At 44.0% G+C, this 18556-nt stretch overlaps 1 protein-coding gene across 1 annotated transcript; it reads left to right on the forward strand.

Moving 5' to 3' along the window:
- Positions 1-3419: 3419 nt before the first annotated feature.
- On the forward strand, positions 3420-15245 carry LOC138425234 (boLa class II histocompatibility antigen, DQB*0101 beta chain). The gene is made up of 5 exons (XM_069562853.1): positions 3420-3632; positions 5045-5314; positions 13027-13308; positions 13807-13917; positions 14880-15245. Exons 1-5 carry the CDS (start codon positions 3524-3526, stop codon positions 14891-14893), a joined length of 786 nt encoding a protein of 261 aa, XP_069418954.1. The 5' UTR covers positions 3420-3523; the 3' UTR covers positions 14894-15245.
- Positions 15246-18556: the final 3311 nt, after the last annotated feature.

Raw genomic sequence — 18556 nt, forward strand, 5'->3', positions numbered from 1 at the left:
TTTGATATAGTCAGTCTGCTGCCAATTAACTTGATCTTCCCAACGAATGATGCTATATTAAAAGTTCAGTGTCATTCTCTATTTTTGGTATGTTGGGACTCAGCTATGCCATTAACTAGATCACCCTTGTTGAGAAGAAGTCTATTAGTGAATGCATGTATATCTTTCTTCCCTGCTGTTATGGCCATGCTATTCATGGGCTCATTGCACAATCACTGCTGTGGCCAAGGAGAGAAGCAAGAGGATGTCTATAAGGTAAGTTCTCCTAGTCACGTTCAAGAATGATATTTGATGTAGGTGATTTCTGGTAAGACTTTATATGAAACACATTAAGTCTTAACAGAAAAAAATAACATAATAATAAAAAATAAATAACATTTGCTATCTTTCATAGAGATCCATTTATATACCTCTTTCACATTCCTCTGTCCTAGATCTACTAGGCTTGTTCCTTTTAGAAGTTTGATCACTCAGATGAACTATTCCCTACTGCCCAAGAGTGAGTATCTATACCTCAGGCCACATCTCCCGATATTCTAAGGTGGTAATCAACTCCTGGAGAGCCATCATCAAGTGAGTAGCAACAATCTACTTTCAAATAACGTCACTGTGCAATCCAACCCTTTTGGGAACTGAGTCAGAATTCTTTCTTCCTCCACTAGTTGTTTAAGCATAATCATCATGATGTAGGTTCAGGGAGAAATGATAGCTCAGTAGAAGTAGGTAACATGTGGGAGTTTAGACTGTTCATTCATTAATGTACCTTAGTGAAGTGAAGTCGCTCAGTTGTGTCTGACTTTTCGTGACCCCATGGACTGCAGCCTACCAGGCTCCTCTGTCCATGGGATTTTCCAGGCAAGAGTACTGGAGTGGGGTGTCATTGCCTTCTCCAAACGTACCTTGAATCTATTAAAATCTGGTTCCATATATATCACTCTAATTACACAATGGATTGTGGTTGTGTATGCCCAAACCTAAGACTCTATGACTCTTATAACATCCAGCATCAAGTCACATAGTGATTTAATATTCTAAGTGCTTAAGGGAAGAAGATGCACATTTGGTCTTATCTCTAGAGGATGTGAGTTCATGCAAACCTACTGTAACAGAAGTTTTCCAGTGGTCAAATTTTGGAACATGTGGTGTGATAAAAATGGTCAAAATTTTGAGCTAGGACTTTCACTTTAGGCCATGATAGAGTAATTAGTAACAGACATCACCTGCTGATGTTAACAACTAGAAAACAGGAAAAATATATAAGGTGATTGTTTTCAAATATTGGACAACAAACCCTATTGGATTGTGATTCCTGAAAAAGGGACATAAGCAAGAGGAACACTATGATTCATTTGGATTTCTGCCTGAAGTATGTTTTCAAAGCATGGCACACAGGAGGAAGTCTCAAGCGGAACAGAATGAATTTGATGAGCTGAAGAGAAAGTGATTTGAGTTTGGGAACGCTAAGAAGGATAAACTTTAAAAGGCAGATATCAGAGAAAAGCAAAAGCTGAAGAGCTCCAGAAATCTACATAGTGTCCCTTTGAGTCTGTAGCTTAATATCAAATGGAAATTCATTAACCACAAAGGGACGCTATGCTCTTTCTGATTAAAACTTCTGTTCCACTCAGTGTGTCCTCTAGGAACTCTTCAGATTATAGCTACTGGATTACTCTTTTCTAGACCTTGTAGTTTCACCCTATGAATTATTACCAAGCCCAGTATCAAGGATCTTACCACCTATGCTGTTTTCTAAGAATTTAATGGTTTCAGAACTTTAATCTGTTTTGAATTAATTTTTGAGTATGATGTAAAATAGTGGTTCAGTGTAATTTTTTTTTTTGCATATAGTTGTTAAGTTTTTGCAACACTTTGTTGTAGAGACTGTGATTTTTTTTGGTGTATATGTTTAGCTTCCTTTGTTGTAAATTAATTGACCCATAGAAGCTTGGGTTTAACTTTGGGTTCTCTATTCTGTTTCATTAATCTGTGTGTCTATTTTTATCTCAGTATCATACTGTTCTGATTACTATAAAATTAGTCAGGAAAACTATACTACAAACACAGTTTAAAAACATATCTATCTATCTATTTATTTGGCCACCTTGGGTCTCTGTTGTGTTATGCAGGATATTTGTTGCAGCTTATGGACACTAGTAGGAGAAGGCAATGGCACCCCACTCCAGTACTCCTGCCTGGAAAATCCCATGGACGGAGGAGCCTGGTAGGCTGTAGTCCATGGGGTCACTGAGGGTCGGACACAACTGAGTGACTTCACTTTGACTTTTCACTTTCATGCATTGGAGAAGGAAATGGCAACCCACTCCAGTGTTCTTGCCTGGAGAATCCCAGGGACGGGGGAGCCTGGTGGGTTGCCCTCCATGGGGTCGCACAGAGTCAGACACGACTGAAGTGACTTAGCAGCAGCAGCAGCATGGACACTAGTTCTGACCCATGGGATCAGTAGTGTGGCATGAAGGTTTAGTTGCTCTGAAACATGTGGGATCTTAGTTCCCTGACCAGGGATTGAACCCAAGTCCTCTGAATTGAAAGCTAGATTCTTAACCACTGACCCATCAGGGAAGTCCTCACAAATATATTAATAGTTTTAAAATATAGTTTGAAGTTAGGAATATGTGATACTTGTAACTTTGTTTCTTTCTCAAGATTGCTTTCACTATTTGGGGGTCTTCTGTGGTTCTATACACATTTCAGAATTATTTCTTCTGTATGTATGAAAAATGCCATTAAAATTTTGATAGGGATTGCACTGAATCAGGTAGGTTGCTTTGGGTAGTATGGACATTTTAACAATATTAATTCTTCCAATCCATGAACATAGAATATCTTTCCATTTATTTTTGTCTTCTTCAATTTCAAATGTGAACTGAATCTACTCTTGAATCATTTTTTTTCATTATTTAAACTCTTAAGGCATTCAATATTCAGATATTTTATAACTGAGAGAACATTTTCATCTCAATCCAGTGTAATTTGATTAGGACACCGTTCCAGGCATTAGATTCAGTTCAGTTCAGTTCAGTTCAGTCGCTCAGTAGTGTCCGACTATTTGCAACCCCATGAATCACAGCACGCCAGGCCTCCCTGTCCATCACCAACTCCCGGAGTTCACTCAGACTCATGCCCATCGAGTCCGTGATGTCATCCAGCCATCCCATCCTCGGTCGTCCCATTCTCCTCCTGCCCCCAATCCCTCCCAGCATCAGAGTCTTTTCCAATGAGTCAACTCTTTGCATGAGGTGGCCAAAGTACTGGAGTTTCAGCTTCAGCATCATTCCCTCCAAAGAAGTCCCAGGCATTAGATTAAGAACCTTCAAAAAAAAATGTCTACCCAGACACAGATGAAGTTTTTCAGCTCCACTGCTGATTGGTCCCTTTTCTAGGGACTCTCCAATCCTGTCATACATGGGAGCTCTCATAGGCTTTTATTCTGTGAAGTGAGTTCACCAGATCCACTGTGTTTGAGCTGTGTTGACTACCATTGCTTCTTCCTTTGTTCTCTATTATGTCTGGGATGGTGGCTTTGTGGATCCCCAGAGGCCTTTGGACGGCAGCTGTGATGGTGACCCTGGTGGTGCTGAGCACCCCAGGGGCTGAGAGTGGAGATTCGCCAAGTAAGTGCAGGGCAGCTGCTCCCCGGAGCCACCACTCTGGGGAGCAGGCTCCGAGGGACCCTTGGGCTGGGCTGTGATCTTGGGATACTGTCTTTTATCACACATTTCCTCCCTTTGGGAATGAGGGCTATGTTACATTCTCATTTCCACCCTCTAAAGATAAGGTGAGGACAATTCTCTTCCCACAGGTTTAACCCTGGGAACGTTATAATGGGGAGGAGGAGACATAGTGAGTATTTACTACAAGTGCCAGGACAAAGTGAGCATGGGTATTTTTTTTTAAAGATGTGACTTTCTCCAAAGAAGGCACTGCAGAATCTGTCATTTCAGGGTCCCCCAAGACCTTGTCTTGGAGAAGGAAATGGCAACCCACTCCAGTGTTCTTGCCTAGAGAGTCCCAGGGACGGGGGAGACTGGTGGGCTGCCATCTATGGGGTCACACAGAGTCGGACACGACTGAAGCGACTCAGCAGCAGCAGCAGGAAGACCTTGTCTGGACTTACTGCTGTGGGTTGGGGGTGTGTAGGGCAGCCATGGTCTCTGCAGGCTCAGCATTTGAGGGGAAGACTGTATATTCCTGACTCAGTGGAGGATTTGTGGAAGCAAACTTTTATTTCTTGAGTGGAGCTGCCTGGGTGACCACAGACAGAATTTAAGTTTCACTGATTTGTAGTCAACTGGTGAGTTGAGTGATATTCAGAAACTTGAGGATGGACAGGATTTAGGACAAAGGAGAACATAAAAAGAGAAATATATATACATATATATATATGATTATATATTAGCTCTAATTTAATTTGAAAGTCCATACTCTTTCTGTGAATAAACTGTCCTTTTTAGGACTGGGGGGTTGCTGGTCCCTTCAAACCACACAGGAGTCGGGTGCGGGTAGCAGAAACTCAAGAGTAAGCCAAGGCGTTGTAAGGACACTTTGCTGGGGACCAAGAGAATACACCTGTCAGGAGGAGGACAAGCTTGATTCTACAGGTCCTTTGCCATCCCGTGAACTCTCCTGCTCTCCTTTCTTTGTCTTTGAGGTTCCCAGGAGCTCAGGGTAAAATGGGATTTCATGTGAGAATCTTTAAGTACAGAGATGGATGCAAAATCAACCCGCCGCCCCCTTTACTTGGTTCTGAGCTTCTAGGGATCACAGGTCCTAGGGCTCCCTCAGCGACAGGCCTCCTCACGTCCTGGGAGCCTCAGAGGGGGCGGGAGGCCGGGGAGGAGCCGCGGGAGGACCCGGGTTCGCAGCGGGAGGCGCAGGGCCGGGCTGGAGCGGAACAGGGGCTGAGCGGCGGCGGGTTGCCGGTTTCGGGACCCCGCTGGCGGCGGCCGGCACCTCCCCATCTGGCCGAGCGGCCGCCGCGTGGGGCTATGGGGTTGAGCCTGACCGAGCGGCTGTCTCCCCGCAGAGGATTTCGTGGTCCAGTTTAAGGGCCTGTGTTACTTCACCAACGGGACGGAGCGGGTGCGGCATGTGACCAGATACATCTACAACCAGGAGGAGTTCGTGCGCTTCGACAGCGACTGGGACGAGTACCGGGCGGTGACGCCGCTGGGGCGGCCGGACGCCGAGTACTGGAACAGCCAGAAGGACATCATGGAGCGGACGCGGGCCGAGGCGGACACGGTGTGCAGACACAACTACCAGAACGAGCTCATCACATCCTTGCAGCGGCGAGGTGAGTGCCGGCCGCCCTCCGCAGGGCCGCCCTCCACCCGCCAGGACTCCGCGCAGGAGGGGCTGAGTCTTCCGGGGCGGGGTCCCCAGACCCACGGATGGGACAGAGAGGCGCTGAGGTCCCCTGACCGAGGGCACAGCGTGAGGGTGGGGGTGGGTATCGAGTTTGGCAGCCCTGGAGCCTTCCCTGCAGAGGCGGCCCGGCCTGCCCGGTGTGGGTCACCTCTCGAAGGCCCTGCCCTGCGCTGTTGTTTCCACTCATTCTGCGCCTCCCCGCCTGGTGCCTTTGGCGTATTTGCTTCCTGGAGGCCTGACAGCGCAGCCTGGTGGCCTTAGGGTTACTTCGGGTACTCTCAGGGCACCTTGAACTCGTGATGATGTATTACAGTCATGAAATAATACAGTTTATCTTTTTTGTTTCAAATTATTATTCACCGTAATCCTGGTTTCTTAAGTGGACATCACTATTTCACTGGCCCGGGACCTCTTTCAGACAAGGGGCTGTCTTAATTATCTCTGTGTGCCTAGTCTGACACACTGGCGGGTAGTATGAACTCCATAAAACTTTCTTAAAGTAATGAATAAATGTACTTGGTTGCCCATCCACTTAGGCGCAAGAGAAACATAAAGGTAAATAGGGCCTTAAAACTGACTTTATAAATTATGCTTTACTATTATGCTTAATGCTTTAAAGTAAATTCTTATTGACTTGAATGGCTTTAGAATTTGTGAATGCAAAATTAGCAATTTAGAATTTGTGAATGCAAAGTCTGAGGGAAAAAGTGTTTGCTAAAAAAGCCCCCAGCACTTGAATGGTATTGTAAGAGAGAGTTTTAATTTCTTAGAAAAGCTCAACAAATGGCATAGTAGAAAGACTGAACTTTTGGGATAAATAATGTCATTAAATTACTGAAAAAAAATTAGTTTTAGTTTCTTTTGGTCTAAACCCTGCCTTTGCACCCTTCCTCTCCCCCCTCCCAATATTTCTATCCACTTCAGGAATTATACCCATTTAATAAGCAGCTGCTGCTGCTGCTAAGTCACTTCAGTCATGTTTGACTCGGTGCGACCCCAGAGATGGCAGCCTACCAGGCTCCCCCGTCCCTGGGATTCTCCAGGCAAGAGTACTGGAGTGGGGTGCCATTGCCTTCTCCGTAATCAGCAGCTCAGTTCAGTTCAGTTCAGTCGCTCAGTCACGTCTGACTCTTTGCGATCCCATGAACTGCAGCAGGCCAGGCCTCCCTGTCCATCACCAACTACTGGAGTTCACTCAAACTCATGTCCATCGAGTCAGTGATGCCATCCAGCCATCTCATCCTCTGTCCTCCCCTTCTCCTCCTGCCCCCAATCCCTCCCAGCATCAGAGTCTTTTCCAATGAGTCAACTCTTCGCATGAGGTGGCCAAAGTACTGGAGTTTCAGCTTTAGCATCAGTCCTTCCAAAGAACACCCAGGACTGATCTCCTTTAGAATGGACTGGTTGGATCTCTTTGCAGTCCAAGGGACTCTCAAGAGTCTTCTCCAATACCACAGTTTTAAAGCATCAGTTCTTCAGTGCTCAGCTTTCTTCACAGTCTAACTCTCACATCCATACATGACCACTAGAAAAACCATAGCCTTGACTCGATGGACCTTTGTTGGCAAAGTAATATCTCTGCTTTTCAATATGCTATCTAGGTTGGTCATAACTTTCCTTCCAAGGAGTAAGCATCTTTTAATTTCATGGCTGCAGTCACCATCTGCAGTGATTTTGGAGCCAAAAAACTAAAGTCTGACACTGTTTCCCCATCTATCTACCATGAAGTGATGGGACTGGATGTCATGATCTTTGTTTTCTGAATGTTGAACTTTAAGCCAACTTTTTCACTCTCCTCTTTCACTTTCATCAAGAGGCTTTTTAGTTCCTCTTTACTTTCTGCCATAAGGGTGGTGTCATCTGCATATCTGAGGCTATTGATATTTCTCCTGACAATCTTAATTCCAGCTTATGCTTCATCCAGTCCAGCGTTTCTCATGATGTACTCTGCATATAAGTTAAATAAGCAGGGGCTAGTTCTAGACAGTTATCTTACCGAACACCATCTATATTATTCTACTTCATTCCACAACTCCCTTAGCAAATAGCATCACCACTTTATATACACTAATCGTTGTTGTTCAGTCACTCAGTCATATCTGATTCTTTGTGACCCCATGGACTAATATTGGGACATAATAAACAGCTTAAGCAATTGCATCATAGTTATTCGCTAAGTTGTAGAGTGTCCCCCAAATACAGAACAGTTATCATGCTCTTTACCATGTGTATAGCATCTAACAGAAGCAAAGCCTCCATTAAAGCCAGTTATGACCAGAAGCAGCAGTATGAGTCTGTTTCTGCCTAGTTTCAGTGCTAGTGCGATGAAATGATATATTCAAGGGGCTGAAAACTCACTGACCCCAGTGTTATCTATACATGTTCATATAACTTTTAGCTTGCTTTACAGTCTTGCCTTCTTCTTTATCCTAATGTCACTGAGTACTTGAGGGCAGAGGGTGAAATGGTTAGATGACATCACTGACTCAATGGACATGAGTTTGAGTAAATTCTGGGAGATAGTGAAGGATTAACTGAAGCCTGGCGCTGCAGTCCATGGGGTCGCAGAGTTGGACGTGACTTAGCAAGGGAACAGCAACTTATATTTTTGTTATTTCAGTTCTTTTTCATAAAAAATTATTCTAACATTTTTCTCTTGAACTTCTGCCCTCTACTTTTACTCCCAATCTATTTAAGATGAGCAGATTTTATAAGTCCACATAGTTGACTATGACTTCAGTCAGAGCCCAGGAAGAAGAGCCTGATCAAGAGTTAAAGTCCAAACTAAAAGCGTGCTTCCTTTGAGATGATGGTTCATGAGTGATATGTAATTGGGGTGATGAGACTGCCTGCTGACCTCAGCAAGTCACAGTTACGTATTTACATAACATTCTCATTAACTCAGGCCGACTGCTGCAAGAATCTCTATAGAGAATATATGACATAATGTCTGATTTCAGAACGAGACAGTTATTCTTAATAGCAGGGGAATGGAGTAGGATAGGGAGCCAGCAGTTAAACTCACTTGAATATTAAAAGAAAAATAGGAAAAAAAGAGGAAATGAGAGAACTTATCATATTATCAAAAAACTAAACCAGACTTGAAATATTTACTATGGTTTCAGACTAAGAGAATGAGGGAGATTCAGTACAATGCCAAAAGAAGTAAAGGATAAGGTGTGTTAAAGAAGTTGGGAGGTAATGTTGCATTTGATGATGGGTAGCAATCTGAGAAGATAAAGGAATTGAGTCATAGTCAAACATAGTGTTTTATTGTCATTACTTGTTTTTAAAGTCCCTTTTCCTTTACTTCAAAAATTACAAGCTTTTAAAACAACATTGTTTGTTTGTTTCTGTTACTAGATTGCAAGTTCTGTGAAGTCAGGGGGCATGTTCTTGTATATCTTTGGATTCCTTCTGCCTGTCAAATTTATGTTTGTTGATTGGATTAATAAATGAATCAAGGAATGAATAAAGTATAGGTGGCAAATATGATGTGGAGATGGAAGCTCATATATCTTTTAAAATTATATATGTAGCTCATTTTATTTATCATTATTATGTTTGGCTACCCCGGGTCTTCATTGCAGTGCTCGGGTTCAGTAGTTGCAGAAAGTGAGATCTTAGTTGCCCCACCACAGATGGAACCTGTGGCCCTTGCACTGAGAGTGTTGAATCTTATCCACTGGACCACCAGGGAAGTCCCTGAAAGTTTATGTATCTTGATGTAAGTTCTGTGTGTGTGTGGGTGGGAAGTTCATTGTAGCATGGCATCTGAGCTAAGGTTAGGCTAAAAGATGAGAGAGATGCTTTGTTGACTGGCAACATGTAAGAAGTGCTTTTGCTCTCAAATTTTGTTAGTATTGCAGGCTAAGAATTATAGAATATAACTTGTTTGAGAAGCATTACTTGTAGGAAGGATGGAATAGTCATTGTTGTCCTGCTTTGCTGGACATAGAAATGTCTATACTTTAATTCTCAGTCCGTGTTGCTGTCCCTGAGGCCATGACTAATGCTGAAAATCTCAGCCCGCAGGTGGGCGTCAAAGCTGCTGGATTTTCTCTGCTGCGGGGAGCACAGGGACTAGCAGAAAACGGTATCACTGTCCCAGCACAGGTCACCAGTGCTGATCCTGATGGTCGCCTTTAATATGTGGGGGAGAAAACAGGTCTAGGTGTTTTATTTTAAAAAATTTCACAGATAGTGGTATGATATAGTTATTTATAATTTTAAAATGCTCCATTATCTAATTAGTGTTGCCAGAATTAATCTCATAGAGTAATTACAGTGATCCCTCGAGACTGAAAAGTAAACTGACCAATGTGTTTATTTAAGATAATAAAGTGGCCCAGTTCAGTTCAGTTCAGTCACTCGGTCCTGTCCGTCTCTTTGCAACCCCATGAACCACAGCATGCCAGGCCTCCCTGTCCATCACCAACTCCCGGAGTCCACCCAAACCCATGTCTATAGAGTCGATGATGCCATCCAGCCATCTCACTCTCTGACATCCCCTTCTCCTCCTGCCCTCAATCTTTCCCAGCATCAGGGTCTTTTCCATGAGTCAGTTCTTTGCATGTGGTGGCCAAAGGATTGGAGTTTCAACTTCAACATCAGTCCTTCCAATGAACACCAGGAATAATCTCCTTTAGGATGGACTGATTGGATCTCCTTGCAGTCCAGGGGACTCTCAAGAGTCTTCTCCAACACCACAGTTCAAAAGCATCAATTTTTCGGTGCTCAGTTTTCTTTACAGTCCAACTCTCACATCCATACTTGACCACAGGAAAAACCATGGCCACGGCTAGATGGACCTTTGTCGGAAAAGTAATGTCTCTGCTTTTTAATATGCAATCTAGGTTGGTCATAACTTTTCTTCCAATGAGTAAGCGTCTTTTAATTTCATGGCTACAGTCACCATCAGCAGTGATTTTGGAGCCCAGAAAAATAAAGTCTGACACTGTTTCCACTCTTTCCCCATCTATCTATCGTGAAGTGCTGGGACCGGATGCCGTGATCTTAGCTTTCTGAATGTTGAGCTTTACGCCAGCTTTTTAACTCTCCTCTTTCACTTTCATCAAGAGGCTCTTTAGTTCTTCTTCACTTTCTGCCGTAAGGGTGGTACCTCATCTGGATATCTGAGGTTATTGATATTTCTTCCGGTAATCTTGATTTTAGCTTGCACTTCATCCAGCCCAGCATTTCTCATGATGTACTCTGGATATAAGTTAAATAAGCAGGGTGACAATATACAGCCTTGACGTACTCCTTTTCCTATTTGGAACTAGTCTGTTGTTCCATGTCCAGTTCTAACTGTTGCTTCCTGACCTGCATATAGGTTTCTCAAGAGGCAGGTCAGGTGGTCTGGTATTCCCATCTCTTTCAGAATTTCCCACAGTTTATTGTGATCCACACAGTCAAAGGCTTTGGTGTACACAATAAAGCAGAAATAGATGTTTTTCTGGAACTCTCTGCTTTTTCGATTATCCATCAAATGTTGGCAATTTGATCTCTGGTTCCCCTGTCTTATCTAAAACCAGCTTGAACATCTGGAAGTTCATGGTTCACGTACTGCTGAAGCCTGGCTTGCAGAATTTTGAGCATTACTTTACTAGCATGTGAGATGAGTGCAATTGTGCAGTAGTTTGAGCATTCTTTGGCATTGCCTTTCTTTGGGATTGGAATGAAAACGGACCTTTTCCAGTCCTGTGGCCACTGCTGAGTTTTCCAAATTTGCTGGCATATTGAGTGCAGCACTTTCACAGCATCATCTTTCAGGATTTGAAATAGCTCCACTGGAATTCCATCACCTCCACTAGCTTTGTTCGTAGCGATGCTTTCTAAGGCCCACTTGACTTCACATTCCAGGATGTCTGGCTCTAGGTGAGTGATCATACCATCATGATTATCCGGGTCGTGAAGATCCTTTTTGTACAGTTCTTCTGTGTATTCTTGCCACCTCTTAATATCTTCTGCTTCTGTTAGGTCCAGACCATTTCTGTCCTTTTTTGAGCCCATCTTTGCATAAAATGTTCCCTTGGTATCTCTAATTTTCTTGAAGAGATCTCTAGTCTTTCCCATTCTGTTCTTTTCCTCTATTTCTTTGCATTGATCACTGAGGAAGACTTTCTTATCTCTCCTTGCTATTCTTTGGAACTCTGCGTTTAAATGGGTATATCTTTCCTTTTCTCCTTTGCTTTTCGCTTCCCGTCTTTTCACAGTTATTTGTAAGGCCTCCTCAGACAGCCATTTTGCTTTTTTGCATTTCTTTTTCTTGGGGATGGTCTTGATTCCTGTCTCCTGTACAATGTCATGAACCTCTATCCATAGTTCATCAGGCACTATGTCTATCAGATCTAGTCCCTTAAATCTATTTCTCACTTCCACTGTGTAGTCATAAGGGATTTGATTTAGGTCATACCTGAATGGTCTAGTGGTTTTCTCCACTTTTTTCAATTTCAGTCTGAATTTGGCAATAAGGAGTTCATGATCTGAGCCACAGTCAGCTCCCGGTGTTGTTTTTGCTGACTGTATAGAGCTTCTCCATCTTTGGCTGCAAAGAATAGAATCAATCTGATTTTCGTGTTGACCATCTGGTGATGTCCATGTGTAGAGTCTTCTCTTGTGTTGTTGGAAGTGGGTATTTGCTATGACCTGTGTGTTCTCTTGGCAGAACTCTATTAGCCTTTGCACTGCTTCATTCTGTATTACAAGGCCAAATTTGCCTGCTACCCCAGGTGTTTCTTGACTTCCTACTTTTGCATTCCAGTCCCCTATAATGAAAAGGACATCTTTTTTGGGTGTTCATTCTAGAAGGTCTTGTAGGTCTTCATAGAACTGTTCAACTTCTTTGGTGTTACTGGTCAGAGCATAGACTTGAATTACTGTGATATTGAATGGTTTGCCTTGGAAACGAACAGAGACCATTCTGTCGTTTTTGAGATTGCATCCAAGTACTGCATTTCGGACTCTTTTGTTGACCATGATGGCTACTCCATTTCTTTTAAGGGATTCCTGCCCGCAGTAGTAGATATAATGGTCATCTGAGTTAAATTCACCCTTTCCAGTCCATTTTAGTTCACTGATTCCTAGAATGTCGACGTTCACTCTTTTCATCTCCTGTTCGACCACTTCCAATTTGCCTTGATTCATGGACCTAACATTCCAGGTTCCTATGCAGTATTGCTCTTTACAGCATCGAATCTTGCTTCTATCACCAGTCCCATTCACAACTGGGTGTTGTTTTTGCTTTGGCTCCATCCCTTCATTCTTTCATGGAGTTATTTCTCCACTGATCTCCAGTAGCATATTGGGCACCTACTGACCTGGGGAGTTCATCTTTCAGTGTCATATCTCCTTGTCTTTTCATACTGTTCATGGGGTTCTCAAAGCAAGAATACTGAAGTGGTTTGCCATTCCCTTCTCCAGTGGACCACATTCTGTCAGACCTCTCCACCATGACCCATCCATTTTAGGTGGCCCAGGTCTAACTCAATGAAGTGGCCCAGCATGAATCTAAATCCAGGGCTTGGAATGCAAGGATCTTCCCACTCTGGTACCAAGGAAGGACCCCTGCCTGTGGGAGATGTGCTGTGTGGTCTCATGTCTCACTGTGTCTTTTCCTGTCTGTTCCTCCCTCAGTGGAACCTACAGTGACCGTTTCCCCGTCCAGGACTGAGGCTCTAAACCACCACAACCTGCTGGTCTGCTCGGTGACAGATTTCTATCCAGGCCAGATCAAGGTTCGGTGGTTCCGGAATGACCAGGAGGAGACAGCTGGAGTTGTGTCCACACCTCTTATTAGGAATGGAGACTGGACCTTCCAGATCCTCGTGATGCTGGAGATGAACCCCCAGCGAGGAGATGTCTACACCTGCCGCGTGGAGCACCCCAGCCTCCAGAGCCCCATCACGGTGGAGTGGCGTAAGGGCACTTGGTTTCCTTTCACTGTGGGTCCTACAGGTCAGGGCAGACAGAGCTTCCCCAGTCCATGCCCTCTCATCCCTTGTCCCCACCATCACTACTGAACTGGAAATCACAGGACACAAGAGTGCTCGTGCCTCCCAGCACAGGCATCAGAAGAGCCAAATCACATTGTCTTTTCACATACAGGGAGCTCACTGTACACATCGTGGCCCCAGAGCCCAGCCTGGTAGCTCCGTAGAACTGACTGTTGACCACAATCTTAAGGTCTAAAGTTATAGAAGTGTCCCTGAGAGCAGGGATCCACTTTCACCTTCTCTCACCTGCCCACTGTGTCCAAAGATCTGTTGGTGAGTCCTTCCCCTGGGGGTGGTCAGAATGGAAAGCCAGGTTCCCCTGACACCTCCACCTCCTGTATCTCAGACTAGACCTCAAGCTTCCAAAAGGGATACTGTGAGATGTGGGGACAAACGCTGACACTCAGGCTCTGCTCCCCAGGGGCACAGTCTGAATCTGCCCAGAGCAAGATGCTGAGTGGTGTTGGAGGCTTCGTGCTGGGGCTGATCTTCCTTGGGCTGGGCCTCATCATCCATCACAGGAGCCAGAAGGGTAAGGAACTCTGGGGAAATGGGAAGATGGGCTATGATGGCAACCCTCTGTTCAGGGCAGCCTCTGCCTCTGGATGTAGCTCTTTCTTCCTGACCCTGAAAGGGGGAGGCAGGGCTGGGGGTGGGAGGAAATGAACAACCTGGAAAGACATTGTAGTCTGACTTTACTGGTTGAAAGGGTAGCCCTGCCATGGAGATGACAGGTGGAATTTATTCTAAGGCTTCCTTAAAGTTCATCATTGTCTCATGGGTTCCTTTCTGAAAACTTCCTCCATTAAGAGGGTCAGAACACTGGTTTCTTTTCCTTCTAGTGACAGTTTCATTCATTTGGGGGAATCTTAGCTTAGGGCAGTTAAGGCCTTGTAGTTGATGGATAAAGAAATACGTTTCCCCTTGAGTTGCTTATCTCATTTCCCTTTGGGGTGAGTAAGGCAGTGGCTGTTTGTGTCATGAGAGTTTTTGGGACATTGTGGGCCCCTACCAGCAGGTGCTCTATTTCTGTTCTGTGTCAGTGGGGATTATGGGGAATAGATAAAGGAGGGAAGGGTGTGAGACGAGTGTACCTGGGTACAGTGTCTCATTCATGACCTGTTCCCTGCTATGGAATCAAGAGTTAGGGAAGAAGTTTCTATAGGAAGTTCTATAGAAAGCTCCTGAAGTTGTTCCCCAGAACCAGGCCATAACTTTGATGGCATCTTTCTGTGGCACTTGGAGCCAGAGCTCTGGTTTGAAAGATGGACACCAGGATGGTGCCTACTTTGTGCCACATGTTGGTAGCTACTGCCTGTGGGCATTTATAAGTGACTGAATGTGGTAAAAAGAAGGTGAGCTATCATTAAATTTACTAAAAAATGGAAATCTTCATATCCCCCAGAAGGACAAGAGCTGCTCCCCTGCTTCCCATGCCTCCTTGTCAGGTTGAAGTGTGGGTCCTGTGTGCTGATCACTCTCTCTCTTCTACAGGGCTCATGCGCTGACTCTTGAGGATACTTTGAGATTGGTGTTTGCTCTTCTATAATGCGTGTCTGTCCTTGCCCGGAATTCCCAGATGCCTGTCAGCCTATCCCACTCTGAGATCAGAGTCGGTCACCAGGACATTTCCCGTGGCCATCCCCCAACCAAGGATCTGGCTGTGATGCTGCTTCCTCCACTGACGCTGGAACCTCTGCCTGTGCATCGTCAGCTGCATCTACTCAGACCCCAAGAGCTTCCTCTGTTCCCATTTTTACCCAACAGAGTGTGCAAAAGAAGCACATTTCAATCATTTACTGGGCTGTAGAGTTTTTTTTTCCTTTAATCATAATTAAACATGATTATGAGTTTTCTGTACTCTGAACCTCCTTAAATGAGTAGAGGTAGGAACCACTGCAGAATGAAGAAAACTGTTTTGAGGTGAACCAGCCAACTAAGGACCAGAAGGAGACCAGAAGCACCACTGTGTGCCTTGTAGGGGTGGGTGGACAGAAGAAAAAGAGAATCAACTTTTCTCTGTCTACACCTTTGCCGTTCTTTATCTGCATCTCTCTTACATCTCATATCACATCTCTGTTTCTGTTTGTGTGTATGACCCTATCTCTGTTGTATGTTTCTGGATTGTCTTCCAGAGTTTTAATTATTCTAGGAAAGATTCTGTCTGGCCCAGCCTTGGTAACATGCACACCTTTCAGGAACATCATCCTGTACCTGGCATGCAGACTCCTGGCATTGAGCCTATCCCCCTGATTAGGAAATGACTTCCCAACATGGAGATGTTTGCATCTGTCAAACGGAGTATTCCAGTCTACAGAGCCTCCTTAGTGTGGAGTGGCTTAAGGGGAGTTTGTTTCTTGTTGACCCCGAAATACAAATGGCAGAGTTCCCTCCAGCTCTAGGGTCTCTCATTGGAGGTACTGACTCACATTCATCCCAACCCGCGTGTCCTGCACAGTCATCTGATGGCACTGCTGAGGTGAAATTCTCAGAAGATAGAGCTCCCCTGTCAATTCGTGATGAGACTTTCTTCTCAGGTCACTGTACCTGGTGGCTCTGAAGACGTTGATCCAATGCTAAAAGCTAGTCTTCATCTCAGTCCCTGGGATTAATTACTAAGATGGGTGGCTGAGTGCTTATCTTTGAGGTTATGGACAGCTATGCCTCTGAGGACCAGACATCCCCTTTCCTCTGATCCCTCATCCACTCACTGTACCCGAAGAGGCAATGGCAGGTCATTCCCTCTCCTGGGAAGTCCAGGCTTTCTTGAGATCTTTATCTATTGTACCCCAGGATGCACTCCAGGTCATCAGCCAGGGACATGGTGGAGTGTGGAGACTCCAGATTCTGCTTCCCAGGGAGGTCATATTCTGAATCTGCCCAGAGCAAGATGCTGAGTGGAGTCAGAGGTTTTGTGCTGACTTTGCATCTTCCTTAGGGTGGACATTGACATTCATAATAGGAGTAAAGAGAGAGTGATATTATGGGGGAATTGGGAGGGCTTGTGTGGGGTGTCCAGGGAAACTTGGGCTCAGTATGTAGCTCTTAGATTTTGATCCTGCAAAAGCAAGAGGCAGGACTGGAGACTGAACCAGATTCACAGTTTAGGGAGACATTGAGATCTGACTTTTCTAGTTGAAACATAAGACCTATTACAGGAGTGAAAAGAGGAGTGTATTCTGTGACATTCTTACAGTTCAACTTTGTCACGCAGGCCCCATGCAGGAAGATTCCTTCTTAATGAGAGGTCAATATTTTCTTTAGTTCCTGCCTGTGACAGTTTCATAGAAATATATATATATATATATATATATATATATATATATATATATATATATATATTTGCATCCAGATTTCATTAGGAAATGTAATCCTTTATTGATCATTTAATTTAAAATAACAAGTACGTTTCTGGGGAGGTGAAGTAGAAAAAATAGTTTTACTGCTTTGCCAGGCAAAGGGGCCACAGCAGGCTCCTGCCTTTGAAACAGCATATCTTTTATAAACAAGTTTGCTGGCCAAAAAATCTCAAGTCTTAGTAAACATGTAGCTTGGAGAGAAGTGCATGTACTAGAGAACTACCTGTTTGTCATGAGCATTTGGCCTTATCATCAATTACATCAGTCAGTATGTCTTTCAGGGACAGTGGTGTTCAACAATATTCCGTGAGCTTCTGTACATTTCCCAACCTCCTCTGCAGTTAGGTTGCAGTCATGTGACTGGCACCAGCCAATGAAACTTAAAAGTCAGTGTAAGTTCTGCATGCTCTCCCTGTTATTGCAAGCCTGGAAGCCATTGTTGAGGTGATGGTGTACAAGATGTTGGAAACCGTATAATATGAATTCCTTGAATGACGGCGGAATGGAGTCCCTTTTAGTGAGCTAAGCCACTGAGATTAAATTTTTACTGCAGTTTAACATCTTACTGTAACATAACTTTGCTTGACTATAATGGAATGCTTACCTGAAGAATAAAGTTCTTAAGTTAGAAGATGAGCCAGTGGAGTTAATGGAAGTTAAGAGATGATGGATTTTTAAAAACATTTATTTGTTAGTTTGTTTTCTTCTACCTTACAGTATAAGTATTCCCAGTGACTAGAACAGTGCTTCTGCAGGGTATGCTGTTGAGAGGGTAACAGGTAGGAAAGCCAAGGGTCTCCAAATGGAGGAAATAGGCTGCAAGTGTCTCTTAAAATTCTGTGTTGCCATGAGGATACCTGGTTCCACCAGAACTTAACTTTTCTCAAACCTTGGGCTGATAATAGCTCAACAAACCAGTATTCATATCAATTGTTTTATGGCTGGGGGATGACACACCTCGTGCCATCCTATCTCAAAAATGCATATTGTGGGAGGGGGCCTGGTGAAACTCCATCATCCTTGAGGTGTCTCTCTTATCTGATTAATAGCTTTCTAAACATCTGGCACTAGTAAAGTAATGCTCAAAATTCTCCAAGCCAGGCTTCAGCAATACGTGAACTGTGAACTTCCTGATGTTCAAGCTGGTTTTAGAAAAGGCAGAGGAACCAGAGATCAAATTGCCAACATCTGCTGGATCATCGAAAAAGCAAGAGAATTCCAGAAAAACATCTATTTCTGCTTTATTGACTATGCCAAAGCCTTTGACTGTGTGGTTCACAATAAACTGTGGAAAATTCTGAAAGAGGTGGGAATACCAGACCACCTGACTGGCCTCTTGAGAAACCTATATGCAGGTCAGGAAGCAACAGTTAGAACTGGACATGGAACAACAGACTGGTTCCAAATAGGAAAAGGAGTACATCAAGGCTGTATATTGTCACCCTGTTTATTTAACATATATGCAGAGTACATAATGAGAAACACTGGGCTGGAAGAAGCACAAGCTGGAATCAAGATTGCTGGGAGAAATATCAAGAACCTCAGATATGCAGATAATACCACCCTTATGGGAGAAAGTGAAGAGGAACTAAAAAGCCTCTTGATGAAAGTGAAAGTGGAGAGTGAAAAAGTTGACTTAAAGCTCAACATTCAGAAAACGAAGATCATGGCATCTGGTCCCATCACTTCATGGCAAATAGATGGGGAAACAGTGGAAATGGTGGCAAACTTTATTTTTTTGGGCTCCAAAATCACTGCAGATGGCGATTGCAGCCATGAAATTAAAAGATGCTTACTCCTTGGAAGGAAAGT

Source organism: Ovis canadensis, chromosome 20, assembly GCF_042477335.2.
Source record: "Ovis canadensis isolate MfBH-ARS-UI-01 breed Bighorn chromosome 20, ARS-UI_OviCan_v2, whole genome shotgun sequence".
Classification (NCBI taxonomy): Eukaryota; Metazoa; Chordata; class Mammalia; order Artiodactyla; family Bovidae; genus Ovis; species Ovis canadensis.